The sequence below is a fragment of the Echinops telfairi genome, unplaced genomic scaffold (genome assembly GCF_000313985.2).
Source record: "Echinops telfairi isolate 266 unplaced genomic scaffold, ASM31398v2 ScPeMD7_31;HRSCAF=116, whole genome shotgun sequence".
Lineage (NCBI taxonomy): Eukaryota > Metazoa > Chordata > Mammalia > Afrosoricida > Tenrecidae > Echinops > Echinops telfairi.
In genome coordinates, this window is record NW_022103928.1 from 45,667,266 (window position 1) to 45,687,799 (window position 20,534).

Sequence of the window (20,534 nt, forward strand, 5' to 3'; positions counted from 1 at the left end):
CCCAGAGGCAGAGGACTAGGAAATAGAGGAAGCCCTAAGAGGGAGAAGCATTTCTGAGCTCACCCAGGTGCCCGAGGTGCCACATTGGCCCACCGAGGGCATCCAGCATGACGCCCCTGAACACAACTGGCAGCGTGCAGCCTACCAACCAAACAGCAGCCTGCAGCTGCCGCCTACCTTCAGGGCCTCTGCCACGAGCAGCTCCTCCTCTGTCAACTCAAGTGTCTCCCCAGCAGCTCCCCGGAAGAAGTGTGAGGCCGGAATCATCTTGCCATCCTCGAACTGGATGTTCTTCACCAGCAGCTGTGGAAGGAAAGATGTCACAGGGACTCCGGTCAGACCCAGAAGGATGACGTCCTAGCGGGAAGGCCCTCGGCTGGCATCTCCAACCCACCTGACAATATGGGATCATGGCATCTGGGCACAAGTTGAGCAACAGGAGCTCAGAAAGGTGAGCTCACGGGACTAAGGGCACGAAGGAAACTTCACAACAAAAGCAAAGTGTGTGCTTTCCCCTTGGACCCCACTCACCACCCCAGTGTTATTTTGTGTGTGTGTGTCTTGTTATTTAAGTGCAATGCTTTTGTTATCTATAAAAAAACGATGCACACTCATCCGAAACAGTCAGTCAAGAAAATATCAAGTCACCCAAGAGATTATCTCCCAGAAGGCCTAGGAAAACAGCTGGCAAACATCATAGTTACCTCTCTGGAATATCGAGGTAGGAAGGGGAGGCAGGGGAATTCTGGGACAGTGGCGATGTCCAGCTCTGATAAGAGAGGTGCTGGAAGAACAGCACACTTAACACATGATCTAAGAGAAGGAAAACCATGTTCCGTACCTGACACAGGGCTCTGCTGCTGCACCCCCAGTTTTCTGTAAGCTAGAGCCCAGTCCGACCCGGCTGGAAGTTCCTAAGAGATCTTTCACCCAATGACCTCTACCAAGGTTCAGTGCAGTGAATTATTTAATGTGTCTCTTGCAGCCAAAGCATCTGGAACTCCCACCCCGGGGCTGTGTCCTGGCGGGTCTGGGTCAGGGAATATGGGGGAAGACACTTAGGATTCAGATGGGAGCTACTGTTAACTGGGTTAATGGTGATTGCCATCTTGCTTGGTATACAATAAGCCACCTCACAAGCAGGAGGTGGGAATCTCACTAGGAGCAAGAGTCAGGTATGGAGCACAACCCTGGACCTGAGATGGCTGTGCAGTGACCTCATGGATCTAGGGGACAGCTGCGACACCAGAGGAGTGACAGGAGCAGCAGCAGCAAAGCCAGGAGACAGAGCGGTGGATTTCCCAGTCCAGAGAGCAAGTAAAGGTGAAGGCTTTGGGGAGGAAGCTCCCTTATGGAGTGGTCTGTCTTTGGGCACGTAATTCACGGAACGGGTTCGCCAACTTACAGAGCTGGAGCTCATGGCCTTTGGGTGGAAGCTTACAGCTGAGCAACATGCCCTTTGGGCATTTATTATCCTAAAATAGCTTTGTAACATATGCTGAACTTTTTTTTTAACCTGAATTGTAAGCTGTTACCTGCCCTAAAATGACATTTGAAGATCTATCTTGAGGTATAATGCTGTCTGTGATAGGATAATTTCCACCTACAGGGAGATCCAATCAAGACACTGCTGTTCAGATGTATGCATCGATCCAGAGGAGATGTGGTGCTGCCCCGATGCCTTTTTCTGTCCTTCTTTCATGTACACAATCTTCCTCAGGGCTCTTCTTAACAAATCTCTTTAGAGATGCTGCTTCTTGGGAAGCCTGACCGGAGACAGGTATCGCCTTCCAATGGCCCTGTTCAACCAGGTATACCTACACCACCCAGCCACTGCCCCGCAGACGTCAACAGCCAGTGGGACCATCCGGTCATGACAAGTAGCAGCACTGTGAGCACAGGGTAGCCCCAAGCAAGGCCCCCACCCTGTGGCTGGCTAGGGACGCAGGATCCCTAGTACCCCTGAAGTACCCCGAAGCTCTCAGCCTCTGATAAAAGAGGCAAAGATCCAGATCTTCCCAATCCTTGTTCCCACAGAGTGTGTATTCGAGTATTAACAGTTCGGGACCAAGGCTAAGGCCATGGCTTAGGACCCTGGGTGAGTTAAGTAAACTCTCCGTGCTTCAATTTTCCCCTCTAAAATGAGAATAATATGAACGGATATCTCCGAGCGTTGTTGAAAAGATGAAATACAATACATGTAAATTATTTTATAGTGTCTGACATGTAAAAAGTGTCTAATAAATAATAATCATCATTATTAGTTTCAGCTTGCTAACACTTTCACAGAGTTTTATATGTGCCAGGCATGGTTAATGTCTGTTTCAAGTGTATTAAAGCTCTTCTGATAACATCTCTATTCTCAAACAAAGAATCTGATGCACAGAGTTTAAATGCCCACAGCCAGTGTCTTAGGCAGTAGGCTAAACTAAAACTAGGTCCCCAAGTCCAGGGTTCCCTGGTAAGACCTCCCTGAGTCTATGTTGTATGACAATCACACAGGGCACCCAGCTCTGGAAGAGGATACGGTGACCCAAGCCTCTCAGTCACAGAAATGGCTCTCGGAAGCACATTGGGCATCCTGTGCCAAGATCAATCCCGACCAGGGACATGTTTGCAGCTGCTTTCCCTGGAGCGCATGATCTCATTTTCTTTGTAGCAGCCTGGACACTTCGTTTGGGGTCTGAGACCAGGACGGGAGTGTACTTAGGGGTGCGGGCAGTGGGTCCAAAGTGAGATTACCATCTTGTCATCATTTCCAAAGAGGATGAGTCCTACTTCAGTGACCACCCCTGGCCGGTGGGCTCCTGGGATGGGCAACGCTTCACCCTTGGGCACCAGACCTGACGTGCTGAGGGTCGAGTTGAAAAATGTCAGCTTCTGTCAAAGAGAGGAGAAATAAAAGGTGGTGGATCAAAGGAGGCCACTGAGGCTGGCAGCCAAGTCAGAGGTGCTCGGGTCAGGAAGATGGGCGGGAGGGGAGGAGCCGACGCTGGGATAGTTGGAGCAAGGGCACCGGCCGAGCCTTGAGTCACCATCATGGTCTTGGAGAGCTGATGACAAGCTGCCCCAGGCTCTGCTTGCCTCTCAGGTCCTCAGACTCCCTTGGGCTGAGACCAGATTGACAGACCAGGGGAGAAAACTCATTCAGTGTCATGGGTCATGGAGTGAGGCAGACTCCCCTGACCATTTTGGTCAGGAGATGGGTTTACCAAAGCAGAGGGTCATATGATATCAAAGGAAGTAAGCCTCTGGGGGACAATTGGCGCAGTGGGAGCATTCAGGGAGAGGTCAGGAGTTTGGTCAGTAAGGGTCAGAACACTACTGCTCAGCCCGCAGCCAAGGGCTGACCTTCAACGAAGCCAGTTCACGACACTGCACTGACCTTGCTACCACGGCTCCTCTCCACAGCCTGCGAGTAGCAGTTGCCCTATTGTCAGCACCTGGACTTTTCCTGGCTCCTAGCCCCTGCCCGCTGCCCACTGCCCACTATCCCATCCCTGGCCCTGGGGATACTTCCCCTCATATTCAGGGCCAAAGTCAAAGTTATAGCTGGCTTGATGTCTCCTGATTCCAGGATTGAGTGCCTGCCTTTGACACTCAATACAACTCAGTGGATTGGTGGGGCACCCAAGGACTGGAGAGGCACCGGGCATTAACCCTTTAGATACTGGGGAGTGGGTAGGTCTGGGAGGTCCTGGGTAAGGGGCTGGGGTGGCTAAGGGGCATAGAAGTGGGTTTGGGCACCAGACAGTGGTTGCTTCCCTACCAATATACACGTTTTAGTGTGTTTATAGCAGTGAGGCCACGCCAGCGCATCCAGCTCCAGTCCCGTGAAGTGTAGCCATACCTGTCCACCGGCCTCAGTCCAGGCGCCTGGCACCTTGTCGTTCCCACGGATCCAATTATGAATGGCTTCAGCTGGCTGGTCCCAATTGATCTGCAGGGCCCAGAGGAGTGCACTCAGGGAGTCTCCCCTCCCCCATCCTCTAGGCTGACCCCAAGTGCTGACCTTTGCACAGCCGCATCCCGGGCAGAGTCTCAGGAACTTGGTTTCCTCTCTGATGATGATCAGAGTCCCTAAACTGGGCTGGGCCTCTTTGGGGGGGCTCTCAATTCTGGGTGCTCTCTGATCTTCCATCTCTCAACGGTTGAATGCATTTCAGAATGATTGGGGGCCAGCCACGTTGTGTTAAGATGGCTAAGGCCCTACACAGTCTCCTCAACACAGACAGTGCTCTCAGGCTTGTCCCTTTGGGGCCCCACGCCTGGTCTGTCCTCAACTACAAGGCTAGGAGACCCTCATCCAGAACCTTTGACCTGTGGGCACAGTCAGTGCACCAGGGCTCTCAAGGATCCGCTGTCTATTTTAACTCTGAGGGACCAAATTCTCTCACCCCTCAACTTCAGATACTGAGGTGGGGTTTTATTTCAGTGTGTGGGAACCCCTCACACGCTTCCATAGGCCTTACCCTCCTAGCGGTCTCCTACCGTCCCCTCTCTTGGGGCTTGCCTGTTCTTCCCAAAGAGCAACAAAGAGGAACCCGGAGGGACCCTCCACTCTCTTCCCCAGTGCCACACTTTCCTGCCTCCGTGGCTGTGCCCAGGATCTCCCTCTGGGTGCAGCCTCCCACCATCACAGCATGTACCACCCAGCCGAGAGCCTAGCTGTTCCAGGAGGGGCCTCCTGCCCTGGGGATGGTGCCTTGATCTCTGGCCCCCAACACTCCCACCCCCCAACCCCCCAGGCAGCTGCAGGGGAGCGGAGTCCAGGAGGTACTTACCTTGGCCATTTCTTTCTTCTGGATTCCCTCGTAGGTGGCCCCTTCTTCAGGCTGAGGGATTCTGGGAGCTCTGCCCTCAGCAATCAGTCTCACAGCTTGAACCTGTATTGGGGCCAGGCTCCGTCAGCTCCCCAACTTCAGACTCAGTCCTTTCGCTCTCCCCTCCCAACCCTGAGTGTGATGAATTTGGCTGCCTGGCACAGTGCCTAAGATGCTCTGGCACCCCCCTATGCCTGGGGTCATTTTAATCTGGCCCTACAGTAAAATGAATTTTACAAGAGACGTGGATTATTAGCTTATTTTGAATTATATGGCCCCCGTATCACCAGGTTTTAAATCTTCTTGGAAGACTACATAAACTATAGAATCCTGTGCAGGTCTAACACAAAAATGCTCATGTTGTTATCTGATGCCTTTTCTGTCTTTTAAAAAAATATTAATTTAAAATATATTTATTAGACAGAATCAGTGAAATTCATTCATTGAAAAACTAGTTTTATTCTTTTTCTTTTTGATCATTTTATTGGGGCTCATACAACCTTGTCACAATCCATACACACATCAATTGTGCACAGCACACTTATACATTTGTTGCCCTCATCATTCTCAAAATTCGCTTTCCGCTTTCTTTTAAGGTGATTGGGTCCTCAGTCCCTTGAAGAGTCAGAGGTCCATGTTTAGAGGCCTGCAATGAAGCCGTCAACAGGTTCTGTTTTAGGGAAGTGGAGGAGCGTGGTGAGGACAGGATAAGAGAAAGAGGGGGAGGAAGCTGGGCCCCCCATGAAGGAGAACCCACGAGAAGAAGCTCCAGGAGCATCAGACTACGAAGTGATTTCAGTATCAGAAGTGCTTTATCCGTGTTGTCCAAGACCACTTTCCCGGGTGGTAGAAGTGTTCTCTATCTCTACTCTCCCATACAACCACCTGCAGTAGTCACGGGGCACCTGTGGGTACTGGAATCTTGGAATCGAGTGAGTGAGACAAAGGAACTGAATTTTTCATTTAAATTAACTTTTAGTTCATTTTAATGCCATCAGTGGCTATTGAATTTGAACAGTGCAGCTCTAGAGGATAATGTTCATTTTTTCTGCAGTGGGAGAAGTCACATGGCCCCTTCTATATGTCTCAGATTAAAGATTCAGGGAAGTCTATTTTGCCTGTGACGTAGGGGAGAACACAAAGAAGCATCTAGTTTAACACACAAAACACACACACACACACATACACACACACACACACACACGACAGCCCACATGGAAGTGAGCCTGTGCTAAGGGCAGAGTTGACATGGGTTGCGTGCTCTCTGCTGTGTGGGAGTCTGCCTTTCCTTGTGGCTGAACTTCCCTCAGAGCTGCTGGAGGGGCAGCATCCCAGATGCAAACACTCTAAACTTCCAGAGCCTTCCTTGACCTAGGAGATCAAGTCTCACCAGCCACAGCCTGCTCTGCCGTCTCTAACACCTCTCATTTCTGACTCTCCGGAACCCTGGCCCCCTCCCTCTGTGCCCAAACTTCTTTTCTTAAGGGGGACCGCTGTGACCAGTATTGTCATGGCATCCACACGCCAACCCAGGCACGGACTGAAGCAGAAAGTCAATGCTGGGCTCATGGTGACCACATGACCCAAAATAGGCCCCTCAGCGTCTCCCCTATATTTTTATTCCTAAATGATTGAAGCAAGAGTGGTGACCATCCATGGGAGGAGTCACTGGATGGATGGTAGAAGCGGTCAACGTGCTTAACTCAAAGTCCACCGTCAGAAGGAAGGCTTGGTGAACTGCTTGTGGAAAGACAGCCATTGACACCCTATGGAGCGCAGTTCTCCGACACACACGTGGGGTGGGATTAGGGTGCATCCTCACCGACCCTCAGCAACAGTTGTGTCCTCCCTCCCTCCCCCTGAATCAAGAGTTGTAAGCCTTGCTCGATCAGTTACTATCCTTTCCCCAGGGAGAGGCCTTGAACCTGAGAATGAAGGAAACCAAGCAGAGCAAAGCAGAGGCCGAGGGTGAATAGGGAAAGAGGATCTAATGGCATGGCTTCTACTCCTGGGTCTGCCTGCAGTCCTCTCTGGCAAATAAGCTTCCAATGTCCACTTTGTTCCCAAAACCTTTTGAATGGGGTTCTCTCGGGGGTCTGCAAGAGTCCTACTACCTACTACAATGCATGATGAATGTCCCAAGTCTGCCCCTTTGGCGTCCTGAAAGAAGCAATCTCCCTTCAGAGCACTGGCACTTGGGGACCCTGTTGCTGGTCAGTTCTGTGACCAGGGCCTCCACCTGGGGCCTAGAGTGGGTGCCAAAGGCCAGAGAAGGCTGTTAGAAAGGCTGCGGTGGGTGGGGCCCAGCTGCCAGCACTTACCATCCCCTTGATGCCTTCAGGGAGGAGGAAGCGGTTGTACAAAGTGTTCACGGTATCATCCTGGAGGACCTCACACTCCTTCTGGAGCAGAAGGTCCCCGGTGTCCAGACCCTCGTCTGCCCAGAAGACGCTGAAGCCTCCTTTCTTGTCTCCGTGGATAAGGGTCCTGGAGACAGAAGGACCACCATCTATGCATGAGGGACAGTGGACGTGCAGGTGCCCCATGCAATCACGTAGCCTGGCCCTGCCCTGTGCTCTTTTGCTCCTGGAGGAGAACAGTGTTGGCGGGACCCTCCTGGGGGTCTGAGAGTTGCTGAAAGCTCCGCCTGCTGGCTATTAGGCCATCCTCACAGCAGGTGGAGTGGGTAGGGCATTGGCAGGGGAGGAGACTAAGTCCCAGGAAAGGAAAGGGATATGACCTCAGTCCCGGAAGCCCACATTTCAACCAACCCTGTCTGGCTAACTGCCCACACTCTTCATAGGTCACTATGTTTTCTGCCGAGAGAGACATCCTAATGGCTCATCTACATTGGTCGCAGCAGTCGGACTCAACCACGGCCTTGTGCCAGCGTCTTCTCGGCACTTCTCATCTCAGCTCAATCGGGGGCTCTGACAGCTCTTATAACGATCGATACATCAGTTGTCTCAAGCATATTTGTACATATGTTGCCATCATTAATTTCTAAACATTTACTTTCTATTGAGCTCTTGGCATCAGCTCCTCTTTTTCCCTCCCCCCATGTCCCCTTGATAAATTATATATAATAATAATTATTATTATTTTCATATCTTACACCCACCCCTGTCTCCCTTGCCCCATGGTTTCTGTTTTTTGTCCCCCTTAGGGTGGTGGGGGTGGTGTGTAGTTTTGTGTTGATCGTTGCGATGGGTTCCCCCTTCCTCTTCATCTCCATTCTTTTGTGTACGGGACCCTTTGCTCTGTCCTGAATGCATCTCCCTCTCAGGAGGATGTTGCTGAGTTAGTTGCGTGGAGATGGCGAGCAGGTGATGCCTGCCCCTGGTGCTTCAGAAGCATTTTTTAACAATTGTGAACATTTCTGCAACCTAGTAGATGTCTGGCTTCTGGTGGTTACAGGAAGCCCTCTGGGGGTTCAAGTTTGAGCCATTGAAGCGTCTTCCCTTTCTTCCTCCTAGCCTTGTCTTCCCACCATCCACACCTTCATACCTAGGAGTTCTCTTTTCTGGACTCGTGATATTTCTTTTTAATCAATTTCTTTAATAAAATAAGAGGATGACATGTGACTTAGCCCTAGACCCTCACAGATACATTCGCAGTCCTCCCTCAGCCCCTAGAATACTGCGCTTCTGAGGAGGGTGGGGTCCAGTGCTGGCAGATGAGGTCACACTTGCTAAAGGTAACGCCCCTGTCACAGGCACCCGTGTCATACCCATCCCATCCCATGGAACCTGAGACAGGCTTCAGAAATCAAAAGAAGGACAATTCAAGGTGATGGGGGAGGGGGGAGGGGATGGTGTTTTCGTCCTTCCTCACCAGTTGATGGCCGAGGCCCCTCGGTGTCTGGGGAGCAGAGATGGGTGGTAGATGATGGAGCCATGCTGGGGGTAATTGATGACCTCCATCGGGATGAACTGGCTGCAGAAGGGCAGGACATTGAGCTCGGCCCCCACAGCCTGGTACTGGGCCACCACCTCTGGTAGAGCCTGTCCTCGAACCCTCCAACGGGGGAATTTGAACACCGGCACTCCGTCCTTCTCAGCTTCCAGTCCTGTGGACAACAGTTGAGAGGCTAGCCTTCCCTGACACCCCACTTGCTCCACTGCCACTTCTGCCTTCCCACCCCAGTGGTTCCTGGACTTTCCCTATCCATCCATTCATCCCTCCCTCCCTCCCTCCTATTCTCCACTCCCTGCCCTAGTCCAGCCCAGCCCAGCAGGCAGTACTGAGGGCAGCACTGGCTGAAGACATCGTTTCAGGCATCCTTTTATGAATGACTGTTTGGCTGAACATGAGGAGCTCAGATGGTGGCCTCTGGGGCACAGCTCCTCTGTGTACCCTGATTGTCAGCTGCTCCCTGCAAAACTTGGTCTTCAGGGAAGGTGGAAGACTGAAGGCTGGAGGTGGGGAAAGGAACTTCTGTGGGGTTCCCGACTTGGGAGCAACGGTGATTCCTTTCCTTGCAGTGATTGGTCCAGCGCCTGCGGGGCTGGGCTCAGTGTCTGTTCCTGGCAAACCCCAGACTAACACCACACAGGTGGAGTCTGCACCTAGAAAGGGGGCTTCGGTCCAGGGGGGTTCTCTCGTTGCTCATCACCAGCGCTCCTGGAGGTTTGAATGATAGCTCTTCCAGGTGTCTGGGTTCACAGTGTCCCCCTCGCCTTAGAGTCAGTAGCTAGTCCTCTGCCCCCACCACCCCCTGCCACACACACATACCCATCACCCCCATGAGACCTTCGCGTTCTTTTTCCTGGATTCTTATACCTATTTATCAATTATTTTTATGACATGCCCTATTAAAATCACAGGCATGATGTGTGGCTTCTGACGGGCCCCTGACCGATCCATTCCCACTCTGGCCACTTCTTTTAGCCTCTAGTGACAATGTGGTAAACGGGCTCTGATGCCAGCAGACTGGCCTGGACTTTTAAAAGCTGTCTTCTGAAACTGATTGTGAAAGCTATTGTACAATACTGTTTGATGTGATTGAACCATGGAATGATATGGTATCTGTATTAACTCCCAATAAAATGGTTTGTTTTTTGGGTGGGTGGTGGAACTGTCTTCACTGTGACCAATGAAAGTCTTCTGCAGGACATCTAAGGTCAAGGTCAGTGGTGGCAGAGGGCAAGTAGCAGCCAAAGCCAGGACTCAGTCTGTGCCCAGTGGCAGAGGGTAGTGTCAAAGGTCCCTCGTGGCAGGGTTTGGGGATCAGACTGTGGTTAGTCAGGCTCAATCATGAAGCCCAAGGCAAGGCTGGCATCTGAGCTTGTTCTCGCGTGAAATCCAGAGCTCAGCCCATTGCTGTCTGGTCTGTGACGTGATGAACTGAACCTCTGTGCGTGGCCAGCCCCGAAGGCCCCTTCTGACTGCCTGTTCCTTCTTAGGTCCTTTCCCTGATGCCCGTCAGCTAGTCAATGTCCTTAGAGGACCCACCACCCAAGCCGAGAGGTTCAGCCACATGCTGCAGAGCTGAGGTTTCAGTTCAAAGGCAAAGACTCCAGGGAAGTGACTCTCCAAATGTCCTTGAAGCCACAGTGAGATCGTTAGTATTTGGTGCCAGCCTGGCTGATTAACACAAGTGGGATTAATTGAAGGGCAGAGAGATAAATGGCTCGGTGAGCCTCGACTTTCTTGTCTCTCGCTCTCTGATCATCGAACCAGTGTGCGGCTGCCTTGCTTGTTCTGTGACTCAATTTAGAGGCTACACTACCTGTGGGACGCCTAACCTGTGGACTGTGTCGCTGTAAGTTGAGGTCCCTTTAAGACCACATGATTGAAATTTACATCTCTTGAGCTGGGGACTGACAGTTGGGGACCTGGCTGACAGTGGGGGACCTGCCTTGCTGTTTTGCTGCCTGTGCTGGGATAGCCGAGCTCTCTCCACAGAGGACATTGTGGTGGCCCTCAAGACTCAAAGGACTGCCAGTGTCTCACAACTCTCTCACGGGAGTGAGTTGCACTGAGCCATTTGTACTGCTTATAATTTAACTGTTCATTTCTTGTATTATCTATCTATCTATCTATATAATTTAACAGTTCATTTCTTATGTTATATATTTATCTATCTTCATATATATATATGATTACTAGCAATCTGGTTTTGTCTCTCTAGAGAACCCTGTCTAACACACACAGTATCAATGTCATCTGGAACTTGTTAGCCGTCCAGTTGGGGGGCCCTCCCAAACCCCACTGAATCAGAGACTCTGAGATGGGGGTCCAATGTTGGTGACCTGATGCCAGGTGAGTTCTGAAAACACTGCCCTGGAAGTCCTTGGGGGCATGGGTACTAGAGGCCAGAATGAAGCAGCAGGTGGACATCAGGGCCTGCATTGGGCCCAGGTCCAGTGTAGACACCGATTGCCAACAGTCTTAGCCAAGACGTGGGACTAAAAAATGTCCTTCTCCAGGAGAGGTGAGGAGGGGATGACCTCTATATTCTACAAAAGCCCCTGCAGCCAGGTGACACCAATATAGAATTGAGAACTGATTTTGTAGGCTTGCTTTCTATCCCAGGGCCCTCCAGACTTCTGCTTCCCAGCCACCTTGTCTCATGGGATCTGTATGCCTGGAGCTCCACGCCCTGCCCATATTCTTTTGCAACTCACTCACCCAAGGGGTCCGCTTTCCCATCCTTGTCTGGGACGGTGAACACACCCACCACCTCATAGCCCTCCTTCTTCAGGTGGCTGTAAACTTCCTGGCCAAACAGACTCTGCCCAATCACAGCGATCTTCATGGTCACAGAGGTGAATCGAGATGAGCTGGGGAAGGAACAGGGCACAAGATTAGGCCCAGGGTGAGTTGGGTGAGTTTTTTTTTAGACAAGTAGCTTTATTTATTTACTCAAGAGCTCAGAGCCCCCAGGGACACGACAGACACTGGCTTTGGGGGCAGATGGTGTCCCGCAGCATCTCCCATTGAAAACTGGGACACCCCCCCCAAAAAAAAAGCCAGAGAGCAAGGGGACCCAGCACTCCAAAACGCCCAGGGGACAGGCTTTTCCTTTGTTCAGAGCCGAGGTCTGCAAATGAGCACTTTTCTCATCCATCCTGGGTTGTTCTTTCCTGCTCTTCCCGGTCTGGCTCCTGAGGACAGAGCTCGCCTCTCAGCCTCGGGATGGCCTTGCCCACACCTGCCGAGCTCCAGGGCTTGGGCCACTGCCCACACAGCAGAGGGTCTGATAACCGACGCCGTTTTGACGGTGACTGGTGTTCCCACCTGGGAGCCCGAGGGAGCTCTATGGAAGGGCACACCTCAGCTGTTGCCAAGCCAGAAGGGCGTCTCTGGCTGGGCTGGGCTGAGGACAAGGACTTCCAGAGACTCTGGAAGGCAGAGTCGGCAGCCGTCTTTCCTCGGAAGTCCTTACACTGAGCTTCCGGGATGGCGCCATCTGAAGGGCACTCGGCACCGAGCGGCCCCTTCGTCTGCTGGGGTGAGCTGAGGAAACACTCCTGATGAAGCTTGTCGAATTGCTCTTTAATGTCCTTGTAACAGTTGCTTCCGCAGCTTAGTGGAAAGCCATCCTGGTTCAAGTGACCAGGGTGGCCAGCATCTCATCCTCCTTTCTCTCTCCTCCAGCCTATGGCCCCATGGGTGACCAGGTCTACTGCCAGGAGATGACCACAGTGACATGAGTGGAAGATTGATCGAAATCTTTTCAATATCAGAGGGGGTCGAGTGGGGAAGTTCTTACAGGATTAGTGGATTTCTTCTCAAACCACTTTGAAGTAGCAAGCCCGCATCAAACTCACTGCCATGAAGTCCGTTTTGATTCAGAGCACCCCTGTAGGGCAGAGGAGAACTGCCCCTGTAGGTTTCTGAGATGATAACACTTTACAGGAGAAGGAAGCCTCAGCTTTCTCCCAAGGAGTGGCTGGTGGTTTTGAACTGCTAATCCCACTGTTAGCAGACCAATTAGTACCCCATTAAGCCAGCCCGGCTCCTATAGCATGGAATAGTGGGAGAAATGCTAAGGGCTCAGCTCTTTTCAAATGCCAGTAAGCACATTTCTATAACTGACCAGCTCTAGGACCTTGGGCCAAAGACATCAAGCCTCAATTACCCTGTTTGCTAATGAGAAGGCAGCTATGTTTGCAAATGAGTTTCAGCTGTTAGTTTGAGCTTATTCCCCTGAGCCAGGAAGCCAGGGGGAGCCTCCACTTGAGGGGTCTGACCATTACAGCCTCAAGGGAAACAAGTACCCCAGTGGACACTTCAAGAAGACTGAAGGTTGGGGTGGGGCATAGGAAACTTGCTGCTGGGGTAGGTTTTTGTTTTTTAAGGTATAATGTCTGGAATGTGGCCTAAACTGGACTATGGAAATTTCTAGTTTTATTATTCACTCACTGTGTTCGGTAGCTGTAAAACATAGATGATTACTTACTATTTCATTTCTTTAAAAGATTCCTCTAAAATAGAAACAGATTTTTAGAAATATGGAAGGAAGTGTTGCATACTTCATACATACTGGCAAGTGCACAAAACCTTAGCTGCACAGGTCAATGAATTTTCACAGACTGAATTCACACTGGCTGTCAGCACCCAGATAAAGAAATAGGATAGAACCCGAGTCCTACAAGTCCTCTGAGCTGCGTCACTCCATCCCTTGAGGACTGACTGAACTAACAGCACAGGGTAGGTTTGCAAGTTTTAAAAGATATACTCCATGTATATTCAGGGAGTCATCCTCTTCTGTGTAACCTTTTCCTCTGCAGTGTCCAGGTCATTGCATGTAGTGGTGCTGTTTTGATTATCATTGCTGCCACGTGTTGCGTGAATGTACTACAATGTATTCATCCATGGCTATTGCGGGCACTCGGGTCGTTGCTAGCTGGAGACCATTACAAATAGGGATGCTGTAAGAATCACGGGGCGCATGTCTGCCTGAACATATGCACACATTTCACTGGGATTCCTGGGTCACAGAGGAGGGAACTTCAAATAGCTCATGGAAAAATTCCCTTCTGGTTTAATTCCATTTTTCCACAAACAGGTTTTCTAAGTTCTTATCGTGAAGTAGGAATTAGGTGAAGGGTACAGAGCAGCTCATCAGTTTTACATTCAACAACTCACAAACATTTTGTTTCACTCGGCCATTGCCATGTTCACTTTGCAGCCACCAACTTACTCGCTTTCTCTCTGTTTCCTGTTTCTGTTCTTCCCAACCCTCTAACCTTTGTCGTTGGGTAAATGGCTCCCCGTGTTGTCTTAATTGGTTGGATCTCCTAGCACAGGGTTGGGTTTAGTTCCCATCCTGAGGGAAGAGTGAGGGCCATGGTCTAGTGTCTCCTTGTCTCTCTCTGACCAGTAGGCCGGTGTCTTTTACAATGTTGAGTTCTGGTCCACATTTTTCTCCCATTCTAACCAGGACCTAATAATGCGCTCCATTTGGGAGCAGTGGGTGGTGGTAGCTGGGAATGATCTAGTTCTTCTGGTCTTAGGGTTGAGGAAATTTATGTTTGCATGGTCCTGAATCTTTTGGACTAATGGTTTCCCTATGTATTTCAAGTTTCATCATTCTTGTTCCCTCCAGATCGGGGACACCAATGGTTACACCTTAGATGGCTGCTCACAAGCTTTTAAGACCCCAGTGGCTGCTCAATATTGTGCTCAACAAAGACAACATTGTGAACTATGTTGTGCCAATAGCTCTGGATCCCCTAGTGACTCATGCTATCAGGGGTTTGGTTAGGTTTGGTTAACTCTGTCTCCTGTATGTTCCACCATATTCAGGGGGCATATTTGCTGCAGAGATAAGTACATATATTCAAGTTAAGTATATATATTCAAGTAGCTTCTGTCAATCCTACATGTATTGGTGAATAAGCTCCTCCCTGTTTGGTCGGCATGTTTATCTAAGCATCCACTCATGAAGCAGCCTCATTTCAAGATTGGGTATATCCTGTTCTTTGCCTCTGTTGCCTTTAACTCTTGAAATGTCTTGCCTCTCAACATCTTGACCACCTCCATAGGTTTTTGCTCAACTTCCTCTTGTTGAATCTCGTCTTTCCCTTCACCTAAATTAATGCCTGTCAAACCTCTAGCCTGTGACTTCCCTTCCCCCACTCCTGGTAGCCATCAAAGTATGTTGCTTTTAGTGTGAAAACCTGTTCTTAACTTTTCATGATAGTGGTTTCATAAAATGTCTATTCTGTTTTGATTAACTAATGTAACTCAGCACAATGTTCTCCTGTCATCCATGTTATGAGATGTTTCCCAGATTCACCATTACTCTTTAGCATTGCATAGTGTTCCATTGTGTATGTGGACCAAAGTTGATTTGCCCCTTCTTCTCTCGGTGTACATTTAGGTGGTTTCCCTCTTAGTTTGTAGCTTGTCTCTGTTTGCGACTGCGAATAATTAGGTGCTGTCAGGTCTCTTCTGACTCATAGCAACACCACCTGCTTGTTCACCATCCGTACAGTTGTTCTTAGTTGTGAGCACATTGTTGCAGCCACTGTGTCAATCCAGCTACTGGAAAGCCTTCCCCCTTTTCACTGATTAGCGTGATTTCCTCCTCCAGGGACTGGTCTCTCCTGGTAACATGGCCAAAGTATGTGAAATAAAATCTCGCCATCCTTGCCTCTAACGAGCATCCTGGCTGTACTTCTTCCAAGACAGATCTACTTGTGTTCTTGACAGTCCATGATGTTTTCATTTGTCACCAGCACCCATATTGCAGCCCAGATTTCTTCCTTCCTTTCTTTCTTTCTTTCTTTCTTTCTTTGTTTTTTTTGCTTTGAAATCAGTATATTGAGAAATTCATACATTTCCAGAACTGCTTAAATTCTGATATCCACATCTAAGCATGAACACATGACTTTTGAACATATAATTAGAGCTATTCATCAAACTTTGCCAAGCTACCATCATGATAGTTATTTCTGAGCATAAGTGAAATGGTTTCCAGTAAGCCTGTAATATACTCAAGCAACACCTTCCTCTCACACTCCTGCAAATCCCCAAGAAAAGGTTTCTTTGCTTCAACATCTAAGTTATCAAGACTCCTGAAGTCCCTACTTTGGAGCTTACCAAAGTCCAAAGAGAAGGGTGGTTTTCATTTTTCTATAAAAAGGTTGAACACACACACACACACACACACACACACACACATTCAAACAGAAAGCACAGTAGAAAGGAAGACAATTCCCAAAGTGTAAGACCTGGAGAAGCATTACTTGGTGATAAATCTCTTCTTTATAAAGACATTTCCACCATGGTTACTACAAGCTAATATATATATGCTGTGCTATCTTCAAGTTAACAATTGATGCAAGAGAATAAATGCAGACAGCACAGCGAATCCCACGTAACAAACTGTTAGCTAGATTCAGGGTGGGCTGCTGGGGGGCCACGCGGGGTTGTCCCTCCCATGTCGGCACAGGAGCCCTCAAGGAAGTTGGAAGAAAATCAGGCAACCATTAGACACCTATGAAGACCCTAACAAGCATGCTCAAATTCAGGCCACTGAGCCAGGTGGGAGGTACACCTGGGTGGTCCAAACTAGTCCCAGGCTCAACACATCACCTAGGTGGGCTTAACATAGTCAATGGGGCCAACCAATGCCTTCAACCACACCTCCTCCAGCCACAGGGTCGCCAGAATAAAGTCAGGAAGCATGCTCTGGGACCTCCTCTCTTACTCTCTCCCCCCAGCACTCTAGTGTCTGCTCTCTCTCTAGCACCAGTCTCTTGCCCTTTCTCCCTTGACCCCTCCATCCCCGGGATCCCTCCCCCAGTTCCACATGTGTGGGTGTGCTGTTTCATGAGGTTGATCATGACCAGTTGTGGGCTCCAACGCAGCTTCTGCACAGCTCGGCAAGCTTCCCTGAAATAGCATGTACTCTTTCGAGACTGTAAAACCTGAAACTTCTCCTGTCCTTCATAAAAACACACTTGGATTATAAAAAATGGGCTTTGGTGCGAATTATTTCTCTTGTGAAGCCAAGAACTGAGGCATTACCCATCCGAGAAACCTTACAAAACTACTATACAAAACAAGACTTCTCTACAAATTAAGAATTTCTCCTGGTTGTCAGTTAAATACAGTTTTCACTTCAGAGTTTAACAATTAAGGGTTATACACTGAAGTCAATATGTACACCTAGTATTTTGGGCTCACCTAGTCCGTGTGCACAGCTGAAAACAATTACAAGGTAGTCTAACAAACACTGGCTGGGTGGGGGATGGAGACTTAGGGTAGAGAGACACTTTCCTCCAACTCCCTCTGAATTAGTTAGTTTATTGTGCCAACCTGGCCGATAAACACATGTGGGGTTAATTGAAGGGTGGAGAGATAAATGGCTCAGTGAGCCTTGCCTTTCGAGTTATGGGGTCTCTTGCTTTGTGATGGTCGGACCAGGGTGCAGCTGCCTTAGTCAGTTCCCTGCTTCAACTGGCAAGGCTGACTTCCTGTAAGACATCCCTGAGGAGAAGCCACATGGACCTACCCCGATGCAGCCCTGGGTGCTGGAACAGCCATGTGGAGGCCCTTGCCAGCATGGAGATGCTTACACGTTTACTGATTTGGCTTTCCTCCTGTAGTCGGCATCATTGTGTGTGTTTTGTGAGATTAAGGAGGACTTTGTAGATTGGTGGCGGACATATGGGCTAATGTTGCACTTGTGAGCTTGGGGAGCACTGGGTTGAGTTGTTTTCTTAATGTGCACTTAACCTTTACATAACACTCTCTCTTATACATGAGTTTCTGTGGATTTGTTTATCTAATGTACCCAGACTAACACACCCTCTTTTAAACCAAAAGAAACTTTTACAAGTATTACACTTCATATTGCACACTGAAGTCATCATACATACAGGGAAAAATCAGAGCTTTTATATTTGAGTTTATTCTTCATTTAACTTGAAAACACTACAATAGCTGAATATTCAAACAAAAACCATAGCAAGTAGTGAGCATATTATGACTACAGTCATTTACTTATTCACTACTGTGTGTAAAATGCCAGCATTGAGTGATATTTACTGACCCCTATTGAGAGATCTGACACTGGCACCCGCCTCTGAGATGGTGATCATCATCCTCATATGCTTCTCCATTATAATGGCGCCATCCTTCCTGGTTGGGATCAAAGTCCACCACTTCTACTTGATCCATTTCGAGAGTCTCTTCCACTTCCTTCCGCTCAGGCAGGAGGTTTTCCAGCATTGAGTTTACTGGGAGACAGCAGGTTATTCTCAGGGAAATTCACCTTAAATTCAATGCTGATGTTACTTTTCTCATAATTTATCTGCAATAAATTGGCATGCCTTTATTTAGTCCACATTTAATAGCTTCATGCTTCACAATCTGACCTGGATGAGAGGTGATGACTATGGTTCGGTTGTTAAGAGTAGATATTGGCTTTTGGGAGACACACAATGCTTCAACCAGCAGTGTGTCCATATACACAAAAAAGTTCTTCTCATCTAGTAAAAACAACATGGTCCTTCTGATCTAAAACAATCATGATATCTCCTGCCCCCAGTCCAGGCTTTTGGTCTCCTTTACCATGGAATGTTATCTTCTGGCCATTTTTCATGCCTTTTTCAATATGAATTTCAAGAAGGCAGTTCCATTCACAATAGCCAAGAACAAACTGAAATATCTAGGGGTATATCTAACTAAAAGAACCCAAAAGACTTATACAAGGAAAACTACAGAACCCTACTACAGGAAACCAAAAGAGACCTCCACAAATGGAAGACGATCCATGCTTGTGGATCAAAAGACTAAATACAGTAAAGATGTCAATCTTATGCAAGGCACTATATAAGTTTAATGCTATTCCGATTCAAATGCCAACAACCTTCTTCAAAGAATTGGAGAAACTGACCAGCAATTTAATATGGAGAGGGAAGAAGTCCAGAATTAGCAGAGAACTCCTCAGGGAGAAGGACAAAGTCGGAGGGCTAGTTTTACTTGACTTTAACATCTTCTACACAGCCACAGTGGTTGAAACAGCATGGTACTGGAATAATGACAGATACTTAGATCAATGGAAAAGAAAAGAAAACCCAGAAATAAAACGTTCAACATAGACAAGTGATCTTCGACAGGGCCCCAAATGCATCAAGTTGGAGGTGGATGTCCTTTTTAACAACTTGTTAAACAATGGATATCCACCTGTAGAATAAATGAAACAATACCCTTAACTCACCCCATGCACAAGAACAAACTCAAGGTGGATCACAGACCTAGAAGTAAACTCCCAAACTATCAGGCCCATCAAGGAAGGAATTGGGACAAACCTAAGAACCTTGGCGCAGGGAATACATAGGCTAACTGAAATAGGGAAGGGCACACACACAGATGAAGCTGAAATTGACAAGTGGGATATACTAAGGATAAAACACCTGTGTGCATTGAAAAACTTCACCAAGAGAATAACAAGAGGACCCACAGACTGGGAAAGGATTTTTAGCACTGAGACACACAAAGGGCTTATTACTAAAATCTACAATAGCCTAGTAGCCTGCAAAAAGGAAAACCATTAACCCCCTGAGGAAATGGGCAAAAGACCTGAACAGAAGTTTCACTAGGGAGGAGACCCAAATGGTCAATAAACATATCAGAAAACGCTCCCAATCATTAGCCATCAGATACATATAAATTACAACAACTTTGAGAAACCACCCAACACTCTTGAGGATAGCCCAAATCAGAAAATCAGAGAGCAACAAATATTGGAGGGGATGTAGCGAGATAGGAACTCTCCTCCACTGCTGGAGTTCAAAGTCATATGGCAATATTTGAGGCAAATGGAAATTGAGCTATCTTATGACCCAGCAATCCCTCAGCATGTACGCAGAAGAGGTAAGAAATAGATCAGTCTATTTTAGTCATCTGTGTGCCAATGTTTATTGCAGTACAATTCACAATCACAAAGAATTGGAAACAATCTAAATTTCCATCTATAGACGAGTGGATTAAAAAACTCTGGCACATACACACAATGGAGTACTACGCATCACTAAAAAGCAATGATGATCTCATGAAGCTCCCTCTCCCGACAGGATTGCTGAAGACAAAATGGGTGCATAAACAAATATGGTGAAGAGAGCTGATAGTGCCTGGCTATCAAAAGATATAGCGTCTGAAGTCTTAAAGGCTTGAAGTTAAACATTAACCATCTAGCAGAGAAGCAACAAGACCACATGGAAGAAGCACACCAGCCTGTGTGATCATGAGGTTTGGATGGGAGCAGGTAACAGGCATCAGAAGACCAAAAACAACATATTGAGAATGAGGGGAGTAGGAGTGGGCCCCCATCTGTAGACAATAGGACATCCCCTCACAGAAGGATTACAAGGAAGGGATGAGTCAACCAGGGCACAGTATAGCACCAATGAAACACACAATATTCCTCTGATCACTATCATGACCCCAGTCCTGCCTTTGAGTTCTGGCTAGACTGGAGCATGTACGCTGGTACAGATAAGAGCTCATGATACACAGAATCCAGGTCAGCTAAACCCCTCAGGAACAGAAATGAGAGTAGCAATACCAGGAGGGTAGAGGGAAGGTAGGGGAGGAGGGGAGGAAGGGGGAACTGATAGCAATGATCGACCCATAATCCCCACCCCCAAGGGGATGAACAACAGAAATGTGAGTAAAAGGAGACAGTGGTTGCTGTAAGATATGAAAACAATAATAATTTATCAAGGGCTCACAAAGGTGGAAGGGTGG

At 48.4% G+C, this 20,534-nt stretch overlaps 1 protein-coding gene across 1 annotated transcript in view; it reads right to left on the bottom strand.

Moving 5' to 3' along the window:
• ALDH1L1 (aldehyde dehydrogenase 1 family member L1) overlaps positions 1-11,607 on the bottom strand; it is a 55,202-nt gene extending 43,595 nt beyond the window's left edge. Inside the window, exons 1-7 of the mRNA XM_045289839.1 lie at positions 11,457-11,607; positions 8,658-8,892; positions 7,145-7,310; positions 4,785-4,886; positions 3,851-3,940; positions 2,743-2,880; positions 178-303 (exon numbers count right to left, since the gene is read on the bottom strand). Coding sequence (XP_045145774.1) covers positions 178-303; positions 2,743-2,880; positions 3,851-3,940; positions 4,785-4,886; positions 7,145-7,310; positions 8,658-8,892; positions 11,457-11,583 — 984 coding nt within the window. The 5' untranslated portion in view covers positions 11,584-11,607. The remainder of the gene's footprint in view (positions 1-177; positions 304-2,742; positions 2,881-3,850; positions 3,941-4,784; positions 4,887-7,144; positions 7,311-8,657; positions 8,893-11,456) is intronic.
• Positions 11,608-20,534: the final 8,927 nt, after the last annotated feature.